The 16307-nt window shown below is 41.8% G+C and overlaps 1 protein-coding gene across 1 annotated transcript in view; it reads left to right on the forward strand.

Moving 5' to 3' along the window:
- ABCC4 (ATP binding cassette subfamily C member 4 (PEL blood group)) overlaps positions 1 to 16307 on the forward strand; it is a 289286-nt gene that overhangs the window by 73976 nt on the left and 199003 nt on the right. Inside the window, exons 5-8 of the mRNA XM_019663851.1 lie at positions 1654 to 1738; positions 2014 to 2068; positions 9603 to 9728; positions 11060 to 11309. Of these exons, the coding sequence (XP_019519396.1) occupies positions 1654 to 1738; positions 2014 to 2068; positions 9603 to 9728; positions 11060 to 11309 (516 nt within the window). The remainder of the gene's footprint in view (positions 1 to 1653; positions 1739 to 2013; positions 2069 to 9602; positions 9729 to 11059; positions 11310 to 16307) is intronic.

Consider the following 16307-nt stretch of genomic DNA (forward strand, 5'->3'; position numbering starts at 1 on the left):
TACAAATTCATAATGAATAATCCCTCTGATATCAAAAAGGGTTAGTAATATTGTTTTGACTCTTGATTTGGACTGACAGAGTTTTTCTGGTCATGGAGAACTGGCTGATTTCCATTGTTCACTTTGACACTTTGTTTCAGGGTCGTATTGGTACACCCATGTTTCATCACCAGTGATAACATGGCCCAAAACATCGTATTGCCTCTTCAAAAGGTCTTGGCAAACTTCGAGTCTCCTTTGCTTTTGTTTATGGATGAGCTCCTTCAGGACCATTTTTGGACCTTTCTCATGCCAAGATTTTTAGTTAAGATTTTCCTAACTGTTTATCGATGTTTACTTGGTCTGCTATGCTTCTCACAGTCAGCTGATAATTTTGATGCACAATTCAAGGAATTTTTGCAATGTTTTCATCAGTTCTGCTCGTTGCTGGCCGCCCTGACCTCTGTTCATCAGTGATGCGTTCTCTCCCCTCAGAAAAACGTTTAATCCATTTGTACACTGCTATTTTTTTCATGGCATTACCCCCTAAACCTGGACTAACATGGCCCTGATTTTACTTCCACTGTTGCCAAATTTAACAAGAAATTTAGTTTGTTTGTTGCTCTAATTCAAGCTCCGGCATTCTTGCAGTGGCACACAAAAACACGCAACAATATTGAACGCCATTTAGCAAGACACTGCCACACATCGACATGAACACAGCTGTGAGACACTGATATACCAAGGTTATGAAACCTTACCGAGCTGTTTGTACAGAGCTGCCAATGTAAGCACACAGTAGCAAGTTCGCGAACTTAATTGTCAGACCTCATATGTCATGTAGCATAAGGTCTTCAAGGTTCATCCATGATGTAGCATGTATTAGAATTTATCTCCTTTTTTTTTTTTTTTTAATTTTTTATAGCTGAGCCATCCTGCCACCTGTTGGCAGCTCAGCGGCTGCTCAGCTCAGGCTGACTCGAACCCCTGTTGCTCAGAGCTCAAACTCTTGAGCGAGCTCTTAACCAACTGAGCCACTCAGCCGGCCCTTTATCTCCTTTTTAAGGCTAAAAAATAGTCCACTGTAGGTAGATATCATATATTGTTTATTCATTCTGCCTTTTTGGTATTGTGAATCATGCTGCTATGAACATGAGCATACAAATATATCTTGAAGTCCATGCTTTCAGTTCTTTTGGGTAAACCTCCAGAAGTTGAATTGCTGAACTATATGTTAATTTTTTGTTTAATTGTTTGAGAAATTGTCATATTGTCTTCCATTTTGGCTATATCATTTTATATTCCCACTAGATCCTATTGATTTTTCTGTTTAACTTGAGGACTAAATGAAGAGTTTTTATGAAGTACGACATTTTGTTTGGATCAGTAATTTCGGTTGGCAGCCTCTTCAAACAGTTCGTAGTCTGTTCAGGTTCCTCAAATATTTGGGGCACTTTTCAGAACATTTTACCAAATAAAGATATTGTGCAACATAAGCTGTGTTTTTTGTAAAAGTCAACAGATTGGCATTAAGAACACAAGGTACTCACACAATAGTGTTTTGAACATTATACTTGCTCATTTTAAAAAGTCATATTCCTAGTAGGGGTTGCCATCATCTCTTCTGTGGGACCAGTGGCTTACTTCTTGTCCCTGTTCTTGGCTGGGACACAGAAAAAGGAGGACATGTTCAGGTTCAAATCTCAAGGGGGCTACTTCCCTAGTTTAGAGCCAGGCTGGTGGAAGATGGTAACTTCAGGTAAGGTGAGCCTGGACTGAAGATAGCTGACAGTATCCAGCCCTGTCACTAGTGGGAGTGAATCTCCCGTGTGCTAGCCCTGACCTTGGCTTTGGACCTTGGGTGGAAGTGAGCCTGAATGTTACAGGCCTCTAGTCCTGGATGACAGTCTCAATAATCAGGATGGTCTTGTCATACGTCCCAAAGATTTTTTGCATACAAAATGCAAACAACACAGATTTTTCCTTAAGACCTTTAGCCTAATTGGCTCTTAGATTTCCTGACTTTGTGTCCAGTTTCAAGAACTGTGGCGGTTTCCATAGTGGTTCGTGATGATAGGTTGGATGCCAGGTCAGTGCCTGAGCTTATAGATGCTGCTCTCTGTTACTTGTTTCCTTGCACAATTGGATCAGTTTGGCCAGACTTCTTATTCAGGCTAAAATCTTCTCTTAGTTCTCTTTAGAGTTATCTAAAGGATAGTTTGTGGGAGAGTATTTGTCCTTTATTAATTCAGGTTCTAAAATGAATTGATTCCCCGCAAACATCTTAGTTTCCTTTTATCATTTATTGTAGACCTGCCTTACAAAAATTTATGTATAGTCAAACCTCATGTATTTGTAACCCCAAAAATCAATGTTTGAGGCTCTTTTGTGGTCATTTGTGGGTGTGCACACAGTGCTGATATTTTGAGTCACCTGACACGCATATTCCCAGCTGGGATTGAACAAGATGATGTGCTGCCTTGTTTCAGCTCTCATACTGTGAGTAGGTATCCTTTTCGTGGTCTGCCTAGTGCTTGTTTTCTGCATTTTTCTGCTTTGTGCTGGTGATTTTGCTGGTTAAAATGGCCTCACACAGTGCTGAAGTGCTATCTAGTGTTCCTAGGCACCAGCAGACTGTGATGTGCCTTATGGAGAAAATACATGTGTTACATAAGCTTGGTTCAGGTATAAGTTATCGTGAGTCCAGCGTTAATCAACAATAGATATTAAATACGTTGTCTTTAGACAGAAATAAGGTTATTATGTATGTATTGATCAGCTGATGAAAATGTCATTACCAAATGTCTGGCAGGAACCTAACCCTGTATATCTCCTACGAGCAATTGGTAGTCACTAATTCATGTACATGGTGACTTCATAGAACCTACCTACCGCGAATATGAGATTGACTACTGATATTTATGCAGTACTACCTCTCAAGAGGATGACTTCTATAGATCAATATCCTGGTTAGAGAGATATTTTTACTTACTGTAAGTGTATTTTTAATCCTTTAAGTTATATACAGATGGTCCCCAACTTATGATGTTTCCACTTAACAGTTTTTCTACTTGACAATGGTGTGAAAGCCATACATATTCAGTAGAAGATGTACTTTGAAGTTTGAATTTTGATCTTTCCCCGGGCTAGCGATATGCTGTACTATATACTCCTTATGATGCTGAGCAGTGGTAGCAAGCAGCTCCCAGCCAGCCAGGAGGTCACTAGGCTAAACAACCAAGACTCTATAGTGTGCTGTGTTGCCAGTGGTTTTCGGGTATTGTGTTTTCTTATTCTGTTATGTCTACAGGATGCCCATCTGTGTCTCCTGATTCTGGTGAGTAGAAGAGGAAGGCAATTACTCTTGAAAGGAAACAAGATAATTGCCCAACAGTAGGCTAATGTAAGTGTTCCGAGAACATTTACGGTAGGATGGGCTAAGCTATGATGTTTGGTAAGTTAGGCGTATTAAATGCATTTTTTGACTTAGTGATATTTTCAACTTACCATAGGTTTATCGGGATGCAAAGCATCTGTGGTTCTAATTTTAGAATTCTGTAATTTGGAGGAAAATGCATATTTCTTGTGTCTACACCATTTAGATTTCATATTTTTAGGACTCTTCATCTTTCTGAGTGAAGGTCTCTTTCCCTCTTCTTTAATTCTTTTTCTTAAGACCCATTTTTTCTTGACCATTTTACTTCTTTCCAGACACTTCTCCAGCTCAGTTACATTTTAAGATCATGGTCAGGACAGCAGGTGTCCTTTATCACAGACTCTGAGAAGGACGTAGAAGGAGCCCTTCCGGAGTGCAGAGGAGGCTAAGCTTGTTGACTTCTACTGAGTGAGGTCTGCAGCCCTCTGCAGTAAATGGAGCCTGAGTTTAAACATTCTCTGCATGGAGTGTGCTGATTGTGAGAAGGGAGGGGTTTACCTCCCTGTGGCTCCTTTATTTCCACTCCACCCCTCCCCCTTCATTTCTGAAAGTTTGTGGATTGTAGAAAGACAATTGATTGAAAGTTTTGTTTGCTTCTCAGCCATAAGGTGTTATGTTGATAGTTCTCAAACAGAACTTTGTTTTTATTTAAAACTAATTTTATTACAGTGTAGACTCTATTGCTTTATATTTAGGTTGGACAATATGAAATGGCAGATATTCAACTGATTTGGGCTTAGAAGACCTAGCCAATATTTTGCCTATTAGTCTGTGGTTATGTTTCCTTTCTGAAAGTGTTGAGGAGCTAACATTTTGAGAGTATTGTCACAGTGAAACTGTGTGGTATTTATGGAAATACAGCATCTCCCCGGAAGCGTGTGATACTTGGTTGGATTTCCTCTTAATGGTATTTTCTAATCTTCTGACAAACTTAAATGAACTAGCAATACTTCTTACACTGTTTAACACTTTAAAGTCTTTCTTTTTTTTTTTTTTTAGAATTTTTTAATTGGGGAGTTGGGGGAGGGGAACAGCACTGGGGAATTGGGGAAGGGGAACAGACAAGTTGCTGTCCTTTTGTTCTTCAGTCTAGTTGTGGAGGACGTCGCTTCACTGGCCCATGTTGGTATTATCATTGTGCTCTTCCCGGGTGAGGCAGTCACTCGCCGGCCATTGGACGGCCACGAAAGCTCATGCCCGCTGCCGGCCAGCCCCACTGCAGCCTATGCCATTGCTGGTGACTCACCACAGCCCAGCTCCAGGTCGAGCTGTTGTTCACCATCTTAGCTGTAGAGGGCGCAGCGTCACTGGCCCTCATGTGGGATCCGAACCAGGGCCCTGCTGCTCAGAGCTGGCGCCCCAAGCCAACTCCTAATCAACATGCCGCTCGGCTGGCCCTAAACTCTTTCTTTTAAATAGATATTTTTTCTCCATAGTTCTGTTGTACTTTGGACATAAACTTGAATCTGATCCGTGCAGTTAGTGAAAAGTTACTCTCATCCAGGGGCAATTTGTCAGCGTTTTCGTTTGCTAGGGAGGCAATGAGAGGAGCCATTGAGTGTGTTCTATAGTTAGGAGTTGGAGTAACAAAGTAATTTAAGGAAGGAGAGGTTTAGCTCTCTTCGAAAGGAAATGGCTGCTGATGAAGAATTATGAGTATCCATTGCATTCTGCCATCTGGTAACTGTATCTGCTCTCTGGGGGTGGGTGAAGTCACTGGAAGGGAACACTTAAGCTCAGTGGTTCCCAAACTGTGCTTCCTGTGGGGGGATCTTTAAAACAACACTGATGCATGGCCGCTTATAGAGGAATTTTGGAAGATGCCAGATAATACTAATGGGCCTCAGATATATGTTCAGATTAATTTTACTTTATGCCTTATATCTCAAGACCTTCCAGTACATAAGGGTAGCATGCGGGTTGTAAGTTGAACCCCTCTTAGTGGTGAATAGCCCTTTAGATTACAGCGGTTCTCAACCTGTGGGTCGAGACCCCTTTGGGGGTGGAACGACCCTTTCTCAGGGGTCGCCGGCTACTCGTATGTGGGCGTATCTGCATGTGAGCCTGGAGACGGATAGAGGAGCAGTGTCTCAGTTCCTAAGACCATCAAAAACGTGTTTTCCGATGGTCTTAGGCAATGCCTGTGAAAGGTTGAGAACCGCTGCTTTAGAAACTGCAGGTGTGAACCTCAAGGATGGTAGCCTTTCATCAGTCCCTAGTGCCTTAGAACCCGGGATGGGAATCTCACATGCACCGAGTTCTCAGGTGTCAGTCAGGTGCACGGGGACTTCTTAGAAGACACTGTGGCAGGTCACATAGGGAAGAGATTGTGAGCATGCACTCTGAGGGCATTCAGACCTGAGTTCAAATTGGATTTTGCCGTTTGCTAAACTGTAAAATCTTAAGAGAAATGAATTCACTGCTCAGTGCCTCAGTTTCCTGATCTTTAAAATGGGGATAAGGAGGGCCGGCTGAGTGGCTCAGTTGGTTAAGAGCTCGCTCAAGAGTTTGAGCTCTGAGCAACAGCGGTTCGAGTCAGCCCGAGCTGAACAGCCGCTGAGCTGCCAACAGGTGGCAGGATGGCTCAGCTGAAAAAAAAAAAAAAGATAAAATGGGGATAAGGAATATCTGCTTCATGACGTTGTTGTGAGTACTGGATAAAATAACTCTTATAAATCACTTGGTACAGAAGATATTAAATGTAGGAAGATGGGGGGTGGGTCATAACCATAAGGCTCTGTATTTGGACTGCTTTTGTATGAATCTTAGTTTCCTTCTTTCTACTTATTTGTCTTAGGCAAACTGCTTGAAGGTTAAATTTCCTCATTTGTAAAATGAAGATAATAGCACCCAACTCTCATGTCTGTGGTGAGGATGAAATGATTCAGTCTCTGTGAAGCATTTAACATAGTGCCTGGCATTTAGTTAGTGCGGTCATACTATCTTGATTACTGGTGCTCAGTCACAGAAGGCTCAAATACATACAATTAGATGAAACGGCAGCATTGGTGTCAGGTAGTGCATGAGTGTACAGAGTTAATGGTTTAAGAAAGGATCCCACTGATTGGTGGAGCTGTATGTGGTAGGGAGGGCATGCCATGCCTTGAACAATATAGAGATGGAAAAGCAGAAAGGGTTTATTCAGAGAATGGTAGCAGCACAGTTGGCATAAGAATTTAGGAGAGCACTAGGAGGTAAATCTAAGAAGGCGTATTGGGATCCGGTGATAGAGGACCTTGATCATGAGCTTCAGCCACTTGGGTTTATTTAGTTGGCAGAGGTGAGTCCCTGGACCTTTTTGAGTAAGGAAGTAAATGATCAGAGCAGTGATTTAGAGAAATCCGTCTGCTGATGGCCTGTGGCATGTGAATTGATAAGGGTTCCACGTGAGAGATGGAGAAAGAGTAGAAAGGAACCAGTCCTTTCTATTAGAGAGGGGAAAGTTGTGGTTAGGAAATCATGGTACTGATAGGAATCTGCAAAGCCTGTCAGTCTTGAAACTTGGCTGGTTTCTGAAGCATTGCTGTTTTTGCTTACGGTTGTCAAAAATTTGGGAGGAAATAGCCCAAACCTCAGCATTATAAAATGGCAAATATCATTTTTGCAGATTCTCTTCCAGTCTCTGTCTAGCTACACATATTTTTGTACAGTTAAAATCTTAGTATGTTCACAGTTTGTATACAGTTTTGTCACTAAATTGACTTGTGTCTTACCCTTTGACTGGCGGCACTGATAGTCCATTCAATGGGATTGCCTATGTTCACTGTCTTGGGGTTAAAGTTATCTATTTTCATCACTTTACTTTTACTTACATGGTTTGCCTCTTTGGGCCATGTTTTGGGCTGCATATGACAAAAATTACCTTCAGATGTATTTTTTTCGTTGTAATTGTTAATGGTGGCTGAGTAAGGCAGGACACTGCCACTCCAGCTGTGCAGGTCTCCTACGACAATGTGAGTGGTACCCCTTGGAGGTGGGCTGTGTGGGATTAGTGTAATAGGTGTTTACTAACCAGCCAATCTCAAAGCAGATTGGTAATAATTGGCTTTCTTTTAAAAATGCCCCAACAATAGTAATATATTTTTGCACACATCCATCAAAAGTTAGTATACCTAAAACATTCCTCAATTTGGGATGTATGATATATCATTTAATACTGAGTGTCTTCTGTTTTCATATAACTAAAATTCTGTTTCTCTACACTACTTCGCTTTTATCAACTCAGCAGTGTAATTTACATAAATAAGAGGCACACATCTTAAGTGTTTGAGTTTCTCAAATTTATGTACCTTGAATAGGTACATGGCAGTCAATATATTGATCAATTTTATCACTCAGAATGTTCCTTCCTGCCTCTTTCCGGTCACTTGCCTCCCTGCCTCAGCTCCAGATGACCATCAATTTGATTTCTAGCTTATAGATTAGTTTTACCCATTCTAAAACCTCATATAAATGGAATCATATAGTGGGTACTTTTGTGATGGGCTTGTTTCCCTCAACATAATGTTTCTGAGATTATTCCATGCTATTGTGTTTTTTAGTAGCCCCCCGCCCCCCCGCCTCCGTTGTGGAATGTAGGATCCCATTATATGAAAACACCACAATTTGTTTACCTGTTCACCTGTTGATAGACTTATGTTTCCAGGTTTTGGCTGTTTCAAATACAGCTGCTATGAACATTCATATACATGTCTTTTTGTAGATGTATGCTTTTCTTTTAGGTAAACCCCTAGGAGGAGAATTGCTGTGACACACAGTAAATGTGTTTAACTTTAGAAGAAATTGCCAGTGAGTTTTCAAAGTGATTCTACTATATATTAGGTTCCCACCCATAATACATGAGTTCCAGTTGCTCCACATCTTCACCAGACTTGGTATTGTCAGTGTTCTTCATTTTAGTTATTTATAAGGGTATAAAGTCATATCTCATTATGGTTTTGATTTTTATTTCACTGGTGACTAATGATGTGGGGAGTGGGGCAAAATCCCCCCAGTTGAGAATCACTGCCCTAGAGAATTGTCTAATTCTAAGGGATGGTTTTTCCGGGGTGTTTCAACTTTATGCCAACCCTGTTAATGATGTATGACTAAGGTTTCTCTGCTTTGGTTGTGCAAGAACTCCAGCGTCCCAACTCTGCTCGACTTTCAGCATCTGTGTTCTGCTTGCTACTCTGTAACGCCAGCTCTCTGGTGAGCCCTGGGCAGCCTTGCGCTGGGCCTTTGCAGCCCACTCCTCAGCTAAGGCCTTGCAACAGCGCCCNCCTCACAGCACCGAACCTCAATAAGTAGTGTCCTTAGCAGCATTTATATAGGTCGAAGTTATTTAAACATTATTAAATAGTAATGCCTTTAGATATAGGCCAATTCTAGCTGCATATACTTTTGTTATGCTTGTGTTGGAGTCATTTGCAGTGTGTGTGTTGTTTTTATAATTCCTTGTTTCCATTAAGTTACCAGCTCCCCAAGGACAAAGGTCAACCTTAAGTAAGTCTTTATAATGTCCCACAGTCCTTAGCAGAGGATGTCATAGAAAAGTGGCTGGTGAGGAAGAGCCTAATGGTGATGAAATAGACCCGAAGCAGATCCCAGAGGGTTGGAAGTGGGTCATTGTCAAGGTTGTCAGGCGGATGGAGATGTGCTGTTTGACTTGTTTCTTTTTTGCCTCTATACCTGGTATACTTTTCTCTACTTGGAATATCCTTTCCCCTCTTTGCTCTGGAGAAATGTTCCTTATTTCGATGCCCATTCCAATGCCCCCAGAATTCTGAAGCTTTATTGCACCCTCCTTTCCCAGTAGAATGAACAGCCCCCGCCCCTTTTTCTGCTCCCCAGCACTGTATTCCTATTTTATTACACCACAGCCGATTATGTTCTTGTTCGATTTGGGTGCCTTCCTTCCTTGTACCCATTCGTGACCTCCTTGAGCAGACGGGTTGTGTCTGACACATTGCATGTCATCCTGAGCAGCTATTGCAAGTTCTTCAAGTTACTTCTTGAATTGGGATGAATTGTTGACTTCCGATTTGAAGTCTTTCTCTAGTTATATTTTGAGCAGGACCTGCCTCTGCTGTCAGTGCAAAAACGCTGTAGGGAATCATTTGATCTCTGGTCCCTGCCTGTGACCACTGCTGATGGGGGAAGTTGGGTTGTGGTCACCGTGGCTCATCTCTCACGCCTGTCCCCTTAGGAGTAAGACTGCGACTTTTACAGACGTCAGGATCAGGACCATGAATGAAGTTATAACTGGCATAAGAATAATAAAAATGTATGCTTGGGAAAAGTCATTTGCGGACCTTATTACCAATTTGAGAAGGTAAGTTTTTGAATATATCACACCACATTTTCGTCTTTTTTAGAAATTGAGGTATAATTGACATAGAACGTTACATTAGTTTTAGGCATACAACATAACGTTTGTAGCCACTGAAGTGATCACCCACAATAAGTCTGGTTACCATCCATCATCATACAAAGTTACAAGGTTTTAATTTTTTTATTTTTTACTGCATGGTTTTAGAAGTCTTACGAAACTTTCATATTAAGGCGAACTTAATTAAATACTACCACCCAACTCCCACATGTGGCAGTAGCGTTAAACACAATAGCGTGGTACATCACTTGAACCTGTTCTTCTGTTTCCCATCTTCTTAAAATGCATACATATGTGTGTGTGTGTGTGTGTGTGTGTGTATACACATACATACCTCTTACTTAGACACAAATGAAATTCCAAATATTTTTTCATACCTCAAATACCCCACAAACAGTGATTCTACAATGTTAGTATTTGATATGACATTTAAACTAAAACTATTAATGTAACATGTTAATGCAGCACATACAGAAAGATTCTAGAGATTGGGTTGTACCTCTATCGGAACAAACTATGTGAACCAGTATTATTCATTCCAGACAGAGCCATGGAAATCCTGTTCCTTTTTGCCTTGCTTTATGTTCGTAGAATTTTTGTTTAGTCTTTCATTTAAATATTTGATGAGTATTTACACTCCAGCACATGGTACTTATCATTCTCTGATCGTACCCTGCCTCCTGTCACTTCTGCACCTTTGTAGGTGCACCTCCCACTGCTTTGAAAGCACTCTCCTCATTTCCCGTGTCCCCCCTGAACCCTGACTAACTCAGGGTCATCCTCTCTGGTCCCTCTTGTGTGTGACTCTCCCTGACTCCACGACTCCCGGTTGACATGCCTCTTCTCTGTGCCTGTGGGGGCCTTGCAGGCTGCTTCTGTCTAATGCCCTGGTGTCAGACAAGTTTTGGGTGGCACAGTCTCTTCTCCCATGAGTTCATGAGCTCCTGGAGGGGATAGGCTGTGTCTTTCTGTCATCAGCGAGGTGGCCGTCATAGGACTTGTGTTCACGAATACTTGTTGAATGAATGTTCAAACCCAGTCTGGTTGGCCCAAAATGTTAAAGTATGGCTTTCGGTGTTCATTTAGTGGGTGAGTGAACTGGTATGGAGTGTGTGGCTTCTGTGTGGGAGCTGGACCCAGGATGTGAGCTGTATAATGACTTTATTTTAATGCCTGTCCACTCTTTAGAAAGGGGCCAAAAGCAAAAGGCTCTTGAACTCATGACTTTGATGTTGATGCTTCCTTTAAAACTTATATCCTACTCTCTTTTCCAGAAAGGAAATTTCCAAGGTTCTGAGGAGCTCCTACCTTAGAGGAATGAATTTAGCATCATTTTTTGTTGCAAGCAAAATCATCATTTTCATGACTTTCACTGTCTACGTGCTCCTTGGCAATGTGATCACAGCCAGCCGTGTGTTCGTGGCAGTGACACTGTATGGGGCTGTGCGTTTGACCGTCACTCTCTTCTTCCCCTCCGCCATCGAGAGGGTGTCAGAGGCAGTCGTCAGCATCCGAAGAATCAAGGTTTGGTGACAAATAACTTCTTAAAGTTGTAGGCGGATTTTAGTAAAATCATGCCTCCTTTTGCTCAGTGTCACTGTGGTCCAGTTAGGTGAGGTTTAACTCTTTTAGGGCCAAATCTGCAGTCATTCCAAAATGTATGTACTCCCTGGAGGTGGAGTGCATTGCAAATAACATCGGAATCGCTGATCACTTATGGGCAGCAACATATTGGGTTGTCGGAAAAGTCATGACGCATTTTTGCAATGAAAGACATAGAAAAACACATCATGACTTTTCCGACAGCCCAATAGATGGCTTTAGCACGGGCTCTTGATGTCCGTGTCATAACTGCGGGGTGATTAAAATGCCTAAAAGCAGGAGAGGGAAACAGATTTCATCTCGATGCTAACTCGAATGACTCGGTAGGATCGGCTTGTACTCCTAGGATGAATAGGGTTCTTCTCTGGGCCAGGCAGGGAAGAGGCGCTGGAAGGTCCCCGCTTCTTCGGCAGGAACAGCGGCCTCGGCCTCACTTAATCCTCTCTGTTTAAAAATGGCTTCTTTCCTTGAATAAATGAGAAATATAAACAGAAATAGTCTCAGCGACACAGGAAAAACTGAGGGTTGCTAGTTGGGAGNAACGCCAGCTCTCTGGTGAGCCCTGGGCAGCCTTGCGCTGGGCCTTTGCAGCCCACTCCTCAGCTAAGGCCTTGCAACAGCGCCCCCCTCCCCCCCCAGCTCCCGAGACTTCGGAGACCCCTCCTTTCTGTATACCTCTTGACCTGTCCTTTCTGTATACCTCTTGACCCTGTACCTTGCCAGCTGCTCAGCCTGACTCAAACTTCTGACCTCTGCTTCCTCAGCTCAGTAGGGCTGCTATGCTGTTTGGATTCCAGCTCACTGCTGCGGTTGGAAAATGGTCTCCTGGCAGAGAGCCAGGGCAGTGGTGGCAGCCTCCTTGTGAGTGTCCCTTATCTCAGGGATCATCCTTGTACTGCCTGTTACTCGATACCTGAAAACATGATTTTGTCCAATTATATGATTGCTTATGGCAGAGGTGGAGTTCACTATCAGTGACTCAGCCATTTGTCAGAGCAGCAGTCTCTTCCCTGCTTTGCATAGTGGGATGTTTATGGGTCTCGCAGCGGGGAGCTCTGTGTGTGCAGTACAGGGCGTGGTGGGATGGCTGTAGGGCATACCAGTTCAACTTCCTTGACAAACAGATCAAAGATGAAGGCATATGTTAGGCTGAGGTTCACCAGATTTTGTCATGAGTCATCTTTGTGCTTATAAAAATTTAGAACCTGGTTCTAATCCCAGACCTAGTCCCTCAGAATTTCTAAGGAAGAGGCCTGGAGATCTGTCTATTTAATCTGTGCCCCAAAGATTCTTAGGAAAGCTGTACTAGAGAATGGTGAAGGAAAACAGATGGGGTGGGGGTGAAGGAGATGTGACCTCCTTGGAAAGTGAAAGGGCAGCTTGAACATCTGCGTTCCTTTCCTGGGATTCATGCTGAAATTGTGACATATTTATTTTTTAAAAATTTTAATTAGTTTAATTCAATTTTGTTCTTGTTTGCTTGAAAATATTTTTATTTCTCCTTCATCCTTTTAGGAGATTTCTCTAGGTTTAGAATTTTGGGTTGGTGGCAATTTTCTTTCAGGTTTACAAAGATAATCATTTTGTATTTTAAATTTATATATTTAAAAAATTTTAATTGTGGTGAAATGCACATAATGTGAAATTGACCCCGTTTCCCGTTTTTGAGCGTCTAGTTCAGGGGCATTAATTAATTACATTCACATCAGTGTGCAACCATCACTGCCATTCATCTCCAGAACTCTTTTTATCTCATAAAACTGAAACTCTGTGCTCATTAAACAGCAATTCCCCATCCCCCCTACCAACCCCTATTCTACTTTTGTCTCTGAATTTGCCTATTCTAGATGCCTCATAAGTGGAATCATACAGGGTTTGTCCATGGGTGACTGCCTTATTTCACTTAGCACAATGTCCTCAAGGTTACTGTAATTTTTTGAATAGGTATAGGTCATACATTTTGTCAGTATTAATTGAACAAGTCGCCTTTCACCCTGACTCTCAACTGTGGTGATCAACTTTCAGTTAATTGTGGAGGAAAAGGCAGGTGTTTCAAAGAGGACTCAACCCCTTCTGGCTCCCTGCTCTGCACAAGCAGCCTTGTCTTGGTTATGTTTTCAAGTCCTCATCTCCTCCTTTCTTTTCCCTCTGGGACTCGTTAGCTGACATTTTCCTTGCTTGATATCTCTGTGTCCTAAAAGCTGTTGGGACCCAGCTGCTTTTTGGTATGCTCTGCTCCACTCAGTAGGAGAATGTGGGATTTAGAAAGATGAGATTTGGTAAAGAGTGTGCCACGTTGCTTTGTGGGAGGTAGTTTTCCTCAATGCTCTGTGTACTTTTCTCCTAATTCCTTTATACATACTGATGATAGAAATTAAGGCATTGCTGCTCTTGATAAGTATGATTCTAAAACTGTATGTTACGAATAAATCATTTAGACAGCATCTCCTTACTTTTGTCATTTTTTTTACTGCTGCACAGATTTCTTCATTTTCTGAAAGCTTCAAAGATGGTGTTTAAAAGGCAATGAGTAATGAAACGCATTTTGCAATTTTACAGAAGTGTGCAGTTACTTTAGGTTTGCTGCATACCCAACCTCTCCAAGTTCAGTACTTTGATAAATATAAAACATTAGGAAACAGGAAAATCACATTTGCAAAATATCCTCATTTTGAGTAATTCTCAGTAAAATTATGCAGTGGGTGAGTTTGTAGAGGGCATATTGCTTCCTTTTTGTACGCTTGGTTGAAGGAAGGTGCATCGTAAACAATATAATTAGAAACCTATTTATAGACAAAATAATTCTAAGTATAGTTCTGGAAGACTTAGAATATGGCCTCATGTATAAATTTTTATGAATTAGCATGGCATTTTTGAGATGATAGATTACAAACACTTTTTTGTTTTTTATAATTTTTTATTTTAGGAACAAATACATAATAAAAATATTTTTTGACACGTTCATAGAAGTTTGTTTTTTTGGGGGTGGGGCATACATCATATGTTTTATTCATTAAGATGATCTTCTCTTGCCTAATCCTAAAATATATATTTGTACCTGTGTGTGTTCTCACTTGCCTTTCTCTCCCTCTCATGGGCTTTTTCACTGTCACAATATTTTTCCTTCTTCTTGTTGCCTTACCAGCTCACCTTTGCCAGCTGTTCTTTGTTGCTCATTTCTCTGTTCCCCTCTCTTGTTTGATAAACCAGTCAGCTGGGGCTTCTCTTTCAAAGAAATTGGTGACGGAAGGGTCTGGGTATGAGAGGTCTTGCATTAGCTGGGGATGTGATCTCACTTTGAACATAAGGCAATTTTGAACCATCAAATTGCCTTACATAGTCTTTGCTTAGGTACTAGAAGACTTTATTAATTAAATTGTAGCACTTTACCTGAAACAGTGTATGTTGACTACCCTCTCACTCATCAAGGCATCTATTTTCAATTCAACAATGAGATTTTCTGAAATGTTCCCTAGGTTCTGGGGGCACTTCAGCCCCCACCCCCTGCAGCGGAGAGTACCGTTTTACATGTAGCTTGATCACCAGCAAACTGCTGATTACTCTGAGTACCAGTCACCAGAACGAGGGCCTGGCCATGCTCTGCTTTGTCCTGCAGGGGCTGTAGGGCCCTAGGTTTCCCAGGGCACTGGAGAGACCAGCCTCAGGGACTCATGGCTCTCAAAGGTGATGAGGTCGGGGAATGTGGAGAAATTCCTCCTGAGGAATTCAAGTCCCGAGTCTGACCTCAGAGCAAATATAATAGCTCCCCCAACCCATCCAAGTAGTCCCTGGGGTCTGCATTGTCCTCCTCATGCTCAGAGGCTCACTTGTCAACTCTGTACGTGTCTTTCTGGCCTCTCAATTCTAGTAGGTCATAGTGGTGTAAGGGTAAAAGATGGCCAGTGGAGTTTAAAGAAAGGTAATGGTACCCCCAGGAGGTACATGATGAATCCTTCAAAGCTTGCAGAGAGCTTTCTGTACAGGTGTGTTAGGTTGTATGCCAGCCATGGAAGATCAGGAAAAAAAAAAAAATGGTGTTGTCAGATTATAGAGTGGTGGATGGTTGATTTTGTATGGATTTTGTTTTTCATTTCCTTGAATATTTTGTACAGAACTGTAGAGAGGATCTAATTAGCTTTGTGGAGCTGTCATCCCATCATGTTCATGGGGATAGAGGATATGAGGCAGTCCCAAGGCCCTACCCTCAAAAACAGAGATTAATGGCTTTTGATTACGCAGTCATGAAAGTAGGTGTGGCAGCATCGCTAGGCAACTCTGGGCAACAATATTGGAAAAGTACAGGTAATTTTCTGCTTCAGGTGAGTTAAACCACATTATCTGACAAACTCAGCTCTGAGCCAGGAATCAGGAAGTAAGCCAAAAATGCAAGATAGGTGACCTAAGTGCTGGCGCTTTGTTCTGCAAGTCTTTTAGGTTCTTACTCAGAGCCTATTTACTCTGACTTTTCTTAGAATATTATGAAGCAGTACTCTAGTTTAGAAACAGTGTTATGTAATGGTGAGATAGTCGTTTGTTTGTTTTTTTGAAATACAAATTCAGTTTAATTTTTTCATTTGTATGTGTGCAGTTCTCGAGTTTTCTTTGTTGTTTTCCACACTGTTTAACCAGACAATTCTGAAGTGTAATCACCTTGATTTTCTTCGTGTTAGCAGTGGCAGGGTGGTGAGTGTGACAGCTAAGCAAGCAGTGGGCTTTCTACTGTAATACAAACCTGCAGAAGTAAAAATCTTCCTGAATGGGTTAAACAGGCTTTGGCTTTCCTGGTGAGATAGTCTTTTGAAGAGATAGCATGACAGCAAGGGACAAAATGGATATTAAACACATGCAAAGTCCAAAAGGCATGGTCAATTTGGGGCACTCTGTGGGAGGGGTGTTTACACACACTGAGGGTCCTTGACG

This window comes from Hipposideros armiger, unplaced genomic scaffold, assembly GCF_001890085.2.
Source record: "Hipposideros armiger isolate ML-2016 unplaced genomic scaffold, ASM189008v1 scaffold_407, whole genome shotgun sequence".
Taxonomy (NCBI): domain Eukaryota; kingdom Metazoa; phylum Chordata; class Mammalia; order Chiroptera; family Hipposideridae; genus Hipposideros; species Hipposideros armiger.